This window comes from Marmota flaviventris, chromosome 10 (assembly GCF_047511675.1).
Source record: "Marmota flaviventris isolate mMarFla1 chromosome 10, mMarFla1.hap1, whole genome shotgun sequence".
NCBI classification, from domain to species: domain Eukaryota; kingdom Metazoa; phylum Chordata; class Mammalia; order Rodentia; family Sciuridae; genus Marmota; species Marmota flaviventris.
The window spans coordinates 120905680-120917669 of record NC_092507.1 but is presented as its reverse complement, the minus strand read 5'-3'; the positions used below and the strand labels follow the sequence as shown (position 1 = coordinate 120917669).

Below are 11990 nucleotides of genomic sequence, written 5' to 3'. Positions count from 1 at the left end.
CTAAAAGAAATAAAATGAAGAAATGTTTGTCCAGCTCCTACAATATACTTCTTGGGGGCTCCTACACAGAATGTTCTGTCTTTTTAAACACTTTTTATTGGTGCATTACGATCACGTGGAGTAGTGGAATCCGCTGTGACCTGTCTTGTCTTAACCTTGGCTTCCCCATCCTTGATACCTAGATGCCCTTAGCGTCAAGACAGGTTCCTTACCCTCCACTATCCCCCAGGGTAATCTTATCTGTCACCCTGGCTCATCCTCCACAAGAATCTTGTTAGGGTGGTTGAGCCACAGTCACCCTGATCCACTGTGTTTCCTGTCAGTAAGTTTCTGTCCACTGACTCCCACCCTGTTCCATGGCGATACATTCCATCAGAGATGCACTTGACCTTGCTGTACTTGAAGCTGAGCCCAAACTCCCTCTCCCCCACGCAGCGGCCCCTATTCCTTTCCACCACAGTTGCCCTGGATAAAGTCTTCCTTAAGGGACTTTCCTCTCTCCCTCCCTCCCCTCCCCTCCCCTCTCCTTTTGCAGCACTAGGAATTGAACCCAGAGGCGCTCTACCACCAAGCTACACTAACTAGCAGACCTTTGTGTTTTATTTTGAGACAGGGTCTGGCCTCAAACTTCCATGCTCCTGCCTCAGCCTCCCAAGTTGCTGGGATTACAGGTGTGCACCACCATCTCTGTTCTTCCTTAAGTCACTTTAAAAAGTGTCGTTGGATATTTTTTTAACATCTGGGATGTAGATCATAGGGAACTCCTTTGAGTCTTCTACCTTTGGGCCCCTACCCCAGGGGGATTTGCTTTCTTACATATCTACCTACTTTCTTTCTTAGGCTCTACTACATACTATACATTTTCTTTTACGATACCTGCTTTTCAAAGCTAGCCATCCCCCAGCCAGCTGGTGGGGTGAACTGACCGGTTAGGCGGCCATTTGTCGGCTTTCTTCTTACTCACACGCTCACCTACTCACCCTCCTTCTCCACCCGCTCCCTCACCCACCCACTCAGCAGCATCCTTTAGTCACTGGATCACCTCATGACGAGCCAGTCCACCAGGTGGCCAGCCAGCAGCTGCTAGGGCATCGGCTCTGCACGAACATCCCCCCGCCCCAGTACGTTGACTGCATAGAAAGAGCTCCCCGCACACGCACATCTGTGCATAAAACACGCAGGCTCCAGGCCTCCCACGGGCAGAAGATGTCCAGCATGGGTTTCCAAGGTCAAGAGGGACAAGGGCAACGCATGTGGTTGGGACCAACAGGGAGAACTTCTGAATCACCAACCTGAACTTGAGAACGTAGCTTAGTCCACGAAGAATCCTGGGACTTCATGGGTTTGCTTGTAAAGCCCAAATGTCCAACAGTGGGTTTACAGTTCAATGCAATCGTTTATAGATCATTTTACCCATTCATTCACGTATCTGTCTTTTGGTTCAGGTTTCTGGGCTGGATATAATATGTGTGTGGCCACGGTGAGGGGACAGATGATAAGGAAACACAAGGACACGTGATGGGGTGAAACATCTCCTGCCATCAAGGAACTCATGTTTGATGCTAAGTCTACTATATAGCTTATAATACACCCCAAATCAAACATTCTAGGCACAGTGCTCCAAATATGTATCAACAAAGATCTGCAAGGGTTGTGCAGAGGAAAGCACATCTGTTGATAAAGATTAGGAAAAGGGGTCAGAAAGAAACACATTTGAGATGGTTCCCGAAGGTTGAATTTCCCTGGGATATTTGGAGACAGGATCATCACTAATGGATGATACATAACCATTCGTTATGAATTAGCCAGAAACTAAGATGAAGCAAAGGCAGCATGATCACAATTATAACAAGGAGCTGCCGCTAGCTCAATCTGACATTCTCTCTTTGCTAGACAAGCAGCTAAAATGCAGGAGCTCTGGAAGCCCCAAGTCCCCACTGTCTTCTCCACCAAGCCCAGTGCTCCTCCCGTGAAGGTCCCTCAGGGCTGAGCAAAACCCCATTGTGCAGGTGCGCCACACTTTCTTTATTCATCTGTTGATGGGTATCTGGGCTGATTCCACTTCTTGGTTATTGTGAATTGTGATGCTATAAGCATTGGTATGCATGTATCACTGTAGTAGGCTGAATTTAGTTCTTTGGGATAAATATCAAGGGGTGGGATAGCTGGATCATATGGTGACTTTAATTCCTATTCTTTTTGAGGAATCTCCGTACTGCTCTCCAAAATGGTTATGCTACTTTGCTGTTCCACCAAAATATGTTACGTTTTCCCCCACATCCTAACCAAAAATTATTGGGGTTTTTTTGGTTTATTTAACTTATTTTCTAATTATAGATGGACATAACGTCTTTATTTTACTTTATGTGGTGCTGAGGATGGAACCCAATGCCCCATGCATGCTAGGTGAGCACTCTACCTCTGAGCCACAACCCTAGCTCAATTACTATACCTGATGATTGCCCCAAATTATGTCCTTTGCTGGTTAATGGGTGGAACTGGAGAACATCATGCTAAGTGGAAAAAGCTAGGTAAGGAGAGTCAAGGCTGAATTTTTTCTCTTATATGTGGAAGATAGAGAATAAAAAGGATCTCAGAAAAATAGCAGGGAGACCAAGGAGAGGAAGGAGGGAAGGACATGGGGAAGGACCAGGGATCGGAATATACTGAACTGCACCATATCCATATGCAAATGTGCTACAATGAAATATATAAATTACAGTGCGCTAATCCAAATAATGATAATACAAGGGCAATCCACAGAGCAAGGGAATCAGTGGGAGGGAGGAGGGGGGAAAGGGAAGGTACTGGAGAATGAGATTGATCAAATCACATCATGTGCACATACAAATACAGCATATTGGTCCCACTGTTAGGTATAATTGTAATGTACCAATAACAATGGCTTAGTCAAGAAATAAAAACAAAACAAAACAAAAATAAAAACCCTCCTTCTCATCAACCCAAAGCATTCCTTTTCCTTCTCCTTGTTTGTGTTTATGTTGTTTTATTCATAGAAATAGCACAATGGATTCCACTTGTCCCCACATGAAGCCCTCAACAACCTTTTCTCCAAAACCAGAGTCGCACAAAATGGAGTGGAAGGTTAAGTGGTCCTCCTTGTCTCTGTGGGTCGCCTCCCGGCCCCAGGTCCCTGCTTCCCCGCCACTCCACTGTTTACCTGCAGGGTGAGGCTGGGCTTTTCAAGCTTTGACTCACCTCCAGGAAGGAGACTCACCTGTGCCCTCCCGGCCCTGATGGAGTCACAGGCACACACCTGTTCTCAGGCGCCCGCTCTCAAGCAGGCACAGGCAGAGGCTGGTTTCCTGGTGTGGCTTTATGTGGTCCTTTGACCATGAGAGAGCAGCCCAGGCGGGACTCAAGATGGGCCAGGCGAGCAGCTCGTGACCAGGCGTGGCAGGTGGGGCTGGGAGAGGAGACGGGAGTCACCTTTCCCCACCGCTTCCCAGGGCTCGCCCGGCCTGGAGGGGTTATTCAGATGGGGTGATCTGAGGGGTGCCAGCGAGTCTCCCCTCCTACTTTGAAAGAATAATCCACTGACCCAGCCAGTTAAGGTGCCTGGAATCCAGCCACTGTAGCTTGAAGAGACGCGGGGCAGCCCTCGCGGTGAAATTCGGGATAAAGCCACCACGGGAGCCGGTTTTCATAGAATACAGGAAGCTTCCTTCATAGAGTATTGTGAACACTGCATTTGGAGGTGCTTTATTAATGACTAGTAAAAATGCACCCGTACCTGATAGTGTGGGGAGAGAGATCAGTCAGGGGACAGGTTTACCTGAGTGCCACGGAGGCAGGCGGGAGGGAGATGGAGGCAGGAAGAGGAAGAGTCCGCTAGAACCAACCTCCCACCTTGTCCTCATGGAGCTTCTGCTAAGAAGCTGCCCTTCCACTGGCTGAAAAGAGCCACAAAGTCAGGAGACTGTGATTCAAACCCAGCTTTGACATTGACCTTTGCATGACCTTGGGCAAAGCAAGTCTCTGCTCAAGTGTCATCTTCCCTCTCTATAGAATGAGGATAAGGTGACCAGCAGGGAAGTTGACTGCCAAGGTTTTAAAAGATGTAACATATGGGATGCCCATGAGATTGACTGTGTTTGGGATATTTACATCTAGCAAGCATGGCCCTTCAAGGTCACCATGTTTAGGTCTCTGTTCTGGACCTCCCTGGAGCAAGAAAACTAAGCTTCTCTTACCAGCCAGAGTTCTAAGCCAGAGTTGTCTGTTGATAAAGTAAGTGGCCCGTGATCAAACTGGGAAAATTAGGAGGACTACAATTTATTCCAGAGAAGCAACGCGGCTGAATGAGACACAGGGGAGGGAGCTGCCCGTTTGTTCATACGTGAAACATGCACACTGATGTTTTCTAAGGGCCAAGCCTGTGAATGTCCACAGTCTGAGTGTTTACCAAGTCTGTCTTGCTGTATACTTCCCTGGAGGAGAGTGTGCACGGAGTGGGAGGGCGGAGGTGTGGGGTGCAGGTGGAGAGGAAGTTGGGGTGCAGGTGGAGAGGTGGCTGGAGATGGAATTCAGAGTCCAGAATCTGGAGCCCAGAATATTCCATTCTTAATGTTGATAGGTTTGGGAGGAGGAGAAGGAGGTCTAGTCTCCAGGGAGAAATTAAGGAAAGAGTCTGTTTTTAAGTGAGGTTATTCCTGAGAAGTAGGAATATTCAGTCTACATATGACAGAAATCTCGGAAAAGCTTATTAGTCCTGGTTCCTACCAGCGACAGTCACGTGTCCACTGTGGCGATGAGAGAGCCCTGGGTCATTCATCCAGGTGTTGAGCCGGTCCCTTAACTTCTTTGGGTCTGTTTTTACAAACTGTAAAATCAGATTTTCATGACACAACAGAATTGTCATGAGGCTTAAATGAGGCAGAGGGTTTGAAAAATGCTTTGGAAAATATTTTAAGGTACTCCTACCATTTCCCAGGCATCTTTCTATTTTTCTGGAGATGACAGAAATAAGCACAAGAATGGCCTCTTGTTAGGCAGGACCCTCAGGCTTGGGGCAGTGACCAAAGGTGGGTCAGCCTCCCAGACAGCCCTGCCCTCCTAGTTCCCAGAGGCCAGAAGGCCAAGGGCAGAACTGGGTTCCCTCCCGCCACCTGAGTAGGGTCCTGGGGATTACTAAGTTTAGCAAATAAAGATAGAACCTTCCATGGAAAGATCTCCCATGTCCTTGGATAGGCAGAATTAATATTGTCAAAATGGCCATCCTGCCCCATGCTATCACAAAATCACTATACATATTTAATGCAATTCCTATTAAAATTCCAATGTCATTCTTCATAGAACTAGAAAAAGCAGGCATTAAATTCATTTGGAAAAATTAGAGGCCAGAAGAGTCAAAGAAATCCTTCACGAGAAAAGTGAAGCAGGAGACTTCACAATAGCAGACCTTGAATTACACCACAGAGCTGTAGGCACACAAGCACCAGAAGAGACGGGAAGACCCGGAACAGGAGACCCAGAGACAGCCCACATCACTGCAGCTCTCTCTCACACTGACAAAGGCACCACGAACGTGCATTGGAGAAAGGACGGCCTCTTAACAAATGGTGCTGGGAAAACGGGAAACTGATAGGTAGTAGAATGAAACTGGACTTCTATCTCTCCCCCTGCATGAAACTCAGTTCAAAGTGGATCAAGGACCCAGGTGTTAGACCAGAGACCTGCACCTACCAGAAGAGAATTTAGGCCCAACTCTCCATCATTTGGCTTAGGAACTGATTTCCTCAAAAAGACTTGTAAAGCCCAAAAAGTAAAAACAAGAATTAATAAATGGGATGGTATAAAACTAAAAAGCTTCTTCCCAGCAAAGGAAACAATCGATATGAACAGAAAGCCTACAGAATGGAAGCCAATTTTTGCCACCTGCACCTCAAATAGAACATTAACCTCCACGATATATAGAGAACTCAGAACACACCTAATAATAATAATAATAATAATAATAATAATAATAATAACAACATGATCAATAAATGAGCAGAGGAACAGAACAAACACTTCTCAAAAGAAGAAATATAATCAGTCAACAAATATATGAAAAAAATATTTAACTTCTCTAGCAATTAGAGAAATGCAAATTAAAATGCACTGAGATTCCATCTCACTCCAGTCAGAATGGCAGTTATCAAGAATACAAGCAACAATAAAAATTGGCGAGGATGTGGGGGAAAATGGTACACTCATACATTGCTGGTGGGAATGCAAATTGGTGCAACCACTCTGGAAAGCAGTATGGACATTCCTCAGAAAACTTAGAATGGAACCATCATTTGACCCAGCTATCCCACTCCTTAGTCTATACCCAAAGGACTTAAAATAAGCACACTACAGTAACACAGCCACATCAATATTTATAGCAGCTCAGTTCACAATAGCAAACTATGGAGCCAACCCTAGGTGCCCTTCAACAGATGAATGGATAAAGAAAATGTGTTATATATACACAATGGAATATTACTCAGCCATAAAAAGAAATGAAATTATGGCATTTGCTGGTAAATGGATGGCATTGGAGACTGTCATGCTAAGTGAAATAAGCCAGTCTCAACAACCAAAGGTCAAATGTTCTCCCTGATATGTGAATGCTAATACAAAATAAGGGAAGGGGGATGGAAGAATAGAAGTTCATTGGATTAGACAAAGGGGAATGAAGGGAAGGGAGGAGATGGAGTTAGGAAAGACAGTGGAATGAATCCGACATAACTTTCCTATGTTCATATGTGTATACCAGAATCATGTACAACCACAGGAATTGGATTTGAACTAGAATAAGTCATACTCCGTGCATGTATGATATGTCAAAATACACCCTACTGTCATGTGTATCTAAAAAGAGCAAATAAAAGAGACATTTCTATTTCAGGTACATTTACATTTCAGATAAACAACAAATAATGTTCCAGTACAATGATGACTCACGCATTATTTGGGACATTCTTCAGAAAGTTCTTATCTGAAATTCAAATTTAACTGGATGTCCTATATCTCATTTGAGGAGTCCACCACAGAGGTCAAGTCCTATCCCACCCTCTTTGGCCATCCCGAATAGCCTCAGCAGCCTTCCTCCCTGGGGAGGACAGGAGCACCGTGTGCTACAGGGTCACTTAATACTGTTCCCTACAAGGGAGGCCTCATAGAATAATATGCAAGTGGTCCCTCTGGGTCCGGAAACATAAAGGCACTGTGTTTCAGGGACAGGAGAGGGGATAGATGTCACCTGTGGCTAAGGCGTTGACGAATGTTTAAGAATCTGGATTCTTTGAATCACGCAGATGTGAGCTCAAATCCCACCTCTGCTCTTCACTACCTGTGTGATCTTTCTCAGCCTCTGCAAAATGATGACAATAGAATTTTCTTATCTGCAAAATGATGACAATAGAATTTGTCTAAAGGGGTTATAAAGACAAAATGAAATAATGGGTAAGTACCGTCTCACTGCTAGGCACACAGTTTCTATCTTTGGCACAATTGTCCCAGACCTCCCCCTCCCCTTCTCTTTCCTTCTCTCAGTTCACCAACAGCTCCTCAGATTTGCTTTATTTAAAGAAGATCTTGAGTTCAGCAAACCCTTTTGGTGGGTTGATCAGCTCGGGTTCAGGGACCCAGAGTGCTAGAAATATCTGGTGGGTGGTTTGCATCAAAACAGGCCAGTAAAGCAAGTCTCTGAGGAAGTGCAGGTGGGAGAAGTGGGTGAGGAATTCCCTGGGAGCAGGTCATCGGGCCACGCCAAGGGCCCGGGGCAGCTCGGGGGCCTTTATAAGGGTTCCAGGAGTGGCTGCCCTGGATCTGCATTCACCTACTCTCCGGGGTCTGCCTTGCTGCCTCTGGTAAGTGAGATTGCTCCTGTTCCCTGGGATTTGTGGGCTCTTTCCTTCTCCTTGAACTGCTTTGAGCCGCTAGGCCAAGCTCCTCTCCTGTTGTTGGGTAATCAAGGAAGTGACAAAGCTTTTGACAATTACAGAAAGGTGACAATAATTATTACTTAGGAAATCCAAATGGTCCTTTCACACCATTGCTAGATATGACATTTCCTGATCCGGGGCTTAACTCTTTAGCAAGAGAATCTTTCTCATGAAGAGGGTGGTAGCCAGGGCTGCAGCATTTTGTCACAACTCTGAGTCCCCTCTGGACTTTTCCCATCCCCTGGTTTGCCTTTGGGCCCTGCTGCAAGCTTCAAACTTTGCTTTTTCAGGTTTACAAAAGCAGTCATACTGGACACTGCATTTCATACTGCACATCCCCCACACCTCACTATTCCAATTGCCACCCCGCGACTTGATGGGGCCTACACTTCCCATTTATAATCACCAATTTGTAAGATGAGGAATTCTGCCTACAGAGAAAGCCAGAGAGCCTCGTTAGAACTAAGGAGGCCTCAGAGAATGTTCAACCTGTATTCTTCCTTAAGGACCCAGAGGTCCAGAGAAAGCAGAGTGCCCGCAGGCACCCGCGGCCAGCGACTGGCCGGTTTGCATGGGAACCCAGGCCAGAGCTGTCTCTTGTTAAAACACCCTCCTCGGATACTTTGCCTCTATTTGGCCCTCATGGTCCCCAGTTCTCGTGGAGGACTGGGACCTCCATACGACAGCCATGTCCAGTGACTCCCCTTATCATTCCGAGGTGCGTTAGGGGCGGACTGGGGTTTGGGACCCAGGCATCTGTGTCCCAGCTTAGCGCACCTTCACACTGCCCTTTGAGACAGAGACTGCCCTGCCTCCTTCCTCATCCCTCCCTCCCTTCCTGTACACACCCACCATCTGCACTGTCCAAGGTGGCCAGTCGACCCGCCCAGCAGTGAAAATCTCGCTCCTTAGACTTTCAAAAGGCTTGGGCTTCCTTTGATCCTCAGTCCCCCACCACACCTTATTTCCCGTAAGACTGAGAAGCAAATCACGTGCTCAGTTCAATCCGGAGTCCATGGGAGGACGCAGGAAGATGGGAAATCTGAACAGCCCAGGAGAAGGAAGAGGGGGGAGGGGGAGGACCTAGTGGGTGGCGTGTCCATCAACCCACTGGTCACCTCGGGGAGTTAATCATGGGTCACGTCCCTGCCTTTGAGAGGAAAGCACCCCTCCCAGTGTCAGGCAGGACCGAGGGAGGGCGCCCGTCTCATGCACCCTCCGTGGGTTCCCTGCAGACTCACCTGTTCCTGGAGCCATGTCTTCGCAGCAGCAGCAGCAGCACTGCCCACCCCAGCAGGTCCAGCAGCAGCAGGTGAAGCGGCCCTGTCAGCCGCCGCCTGTCAAATGCCAAGAGACCTGTGCACCCCAAACCAAGGATCCGTGCGCTCCCCAGGCCAAGAAGCAATGCCCACCCAAGGGCACGAGCCAGCAGAAGAGCCCCTCATCCCAGCAAACTCCCAAGAGTAAACAGAAGTGAGGATGGTGGGGGCCACCACCTGCTGCCGTCCAGGCTACCGAGGGGGCTGGCCCCCGCCTTGCTCTTCACCCTCCAGCTCCAGATCCCCCCTCCTCCTCCTACCTGGGGTCCGAGGAACCACTGTCAGAAGGTCCTCCCGTTGCACCTCTCACCATGAGCCCCTCTTGGGCTCCGGGGCCTTTTCTGTATCCCACCCTGAGGATCTCCCAGGTGGGCTTGAGAAGGACCTCCTCCTCTCCAGCCCCCAGCTTGGCCATACCTGTGGCCCCTCCATCTCCCAAGGCAAGGAAACTGTCTGGGCTTTTCCTGGGGCTCTACCCTGACAAGAGGGAGGGTCCGTCAGAGTGGATGCATAGCTTCCTCCTCAACACCGTCCCCAATGCCCCCTGCCTGCACTTCTCTTCTGTTTACCTGCTAATAAATTGTGCTTCACGTGGTAAATCTGTCTGCTTCCTGGGGTGACTGACCCTTCCCACTCTGGGGCCCAGAAGTAATATTTGGGGAACTGAGTGCGTGAGGAGTGTTCCTGGGAGCTCAGAGCGCCGCCGCCCGGGCACACTTACTCTGCTAACGACCGTGGGGAGGTCAGATCCGACACGTCTCCAGTTACAGATGAGTGTGAGCTCAGTTCTCCCCTCGGGCCAGGCTGGTTTCCCAGAGCTATCCTGAGACAATCCGTCCTGAATCTCAGGCTCCTCTCTGAAAGTCAGAGTCATTTTCTTATACAGGAAAATCTCTCTCCAGAGTTTGTTCAAATATGCAGAGCTTGGTTTGAGCAGCTTGGCCTCACAGATGCCCTATTTTTGTAGTTGGGAGCCTGACCTTCCTAACCCTAGCATGAAACTAGTTTTACTCCCAGGTGTAAACAGAGGCGCGCCTTTGAAGGAGAGAGCCCGGGCAGGGACAGCTAGACACACAGCCAGACTTGCCCTCTGAGCTCTATTCTTCTCTTGGGAGCTGCTTACTTTGATTTTAGTTGCCACCACTGGCAACACCCCTAATAAATAACTGCCTCTTTAACAACCGGCCTCAAAAACAATTACTAACCACCTTCTCCATTTCCCCTTAAAAATCACTCTCCATGGCTGACATTCCTCACTAATAGTTACTTCAAACTCAGGGGGTGTCGACATTAAGCAGGAACACCCAACTTTGCAGATCCAAGATTCACGGGCCGGGGATGTGATCCAGTGGTGGAGCCCTTCCTGGCATACAGGAGGCCCTGAGTCAATCCCCAGCACCCAAGAACAAATAAGGCTCAGAAATGCATGTCTCTAACCCCAAGAAATCCTGGACAGTCTTTCTGCATCCCAATCCCCACATCCTGAAATAGCTCCCCTCGGTCAAAGACTGGGGCCTCCCGTCCTCCCAGCCCCGACCAGGTCTGCGTCCCGTTGTTTTTAGTGCTGTGTCTCCTAGGAAAGTCCTGGCGAGTCCTCCCACAGACTTTTGTGTTCCAGAGCTCACAGATTCACACAGCTTCAGCTACTTGGACAGACTTGAATGGGAAAAAATGAAAATTAAAAAAGCTTCTGCATTGCCCGTGGCCCGGGTTATTCACTCCGTAGGGAGAGAAAGATACCAAGGCTTCCCCACCAATGGCCAGGGACAAAGTCCCATCTCTTTGGGAACCTGTGATTACCCATTCAAGAAATCTGCTCATGCGATTCCATCATTCTAGGGTCCACAAGACCACGCTGACTTATATCGAAATCCCACCCGAGCCTGTGGTGAGAGAGGTGGCACCTGGTTCCCTTGCACATAAAGTAAATATGGTCAGAACACAAAGGAATGTTTGTTTCAACTCCTTCATTGACCAAAAAGAAAACTTAAGGGCTCTCCTAGGTGCACATGGTGACAAGTGTCTGTGGTCCCAGCTACTCAGAAACCTGAGGAGAGAGGATCACTTGAGCCAAGGAGTTTGAGACCCCGCCTCAAAACAAATTCTCCCCCAATTTCTGTGTACTTTAAAGCATAAAAACTCTTGTACTACACCAAAATTCCCCTGTAAGACCCAAACACACCACCTCCAGCCACACCAAGGAATCCACTGTTCTCCAAGTGTATCATTCCTTTTTGATGCCTATATTTTTCATTCATGCCATTTCTTCGGTGTAGAATACCAGTTCTCCACTTTCTTGCTTAAGGTATCATTTTAGCTATAAGATTTTGGTTCAAATATTTCCATAGAAACTCACTTAACATTTTAGAAAGAACTAATAACTCCCATAAGCTTTCATGACACTTCATAGAAATTTTGTTAATGTAATTAAGCATATGATTATTTTTCACTATGATTCATTTTATATGTTTAATTCTCCTGTTACATTATAACCCTTCGAAGCATAAGGAATTTATGGATCTTACTGTCCCCAAAGGCACAAAAATGCTTTTTAAAAGTACAGAAGAAAGAAGTGTGTCTGAGTAGAATAAGATAGCATTCTAGTGTACCTCTGGGCCAAAGCTGGGAATTCTCTGCTCTTACCTGGGGTCCTGAGGATCCAGAGATAAGCTGTGGACTACAGACAGAGCACAAGAGTGAAACTCTGGGTTTGCACTGTGGAGGACCCTTACTG

The 11990-nt window shown here is 47.5% G+C and overlaps 1 protein-coding gene across 1 annotated transcript; it reads left to right on the top strand.

Annotated features, from left to right (window-relative positions):
- The first annotated feature begins 9192 nt into the window (after positions 1-9192).
- Positions 9193-9414, top strand: Sprr4 (small proline rich protein 4). The gene has a single exon (XM_027953717.2). It carries the CDS (start codon positions 9193-9195, stop codon positions 9412-9414), a length of 222 nt encoding a protein of 73 aa, XP_027809518.2.
- Positions 9415-11990: the final 2576 nt, after the last annotated feature.

Bases quoted from the DNA above. Each gene is read 5' to 3' on its own strand.
- Sprr4 (XM_027953717.2), top strand. From the start codon at position 9,193: ATGTCTTCGCAGCAGCAGCAGCAGCACTGCCCACCCCAGCAGGTCCAG.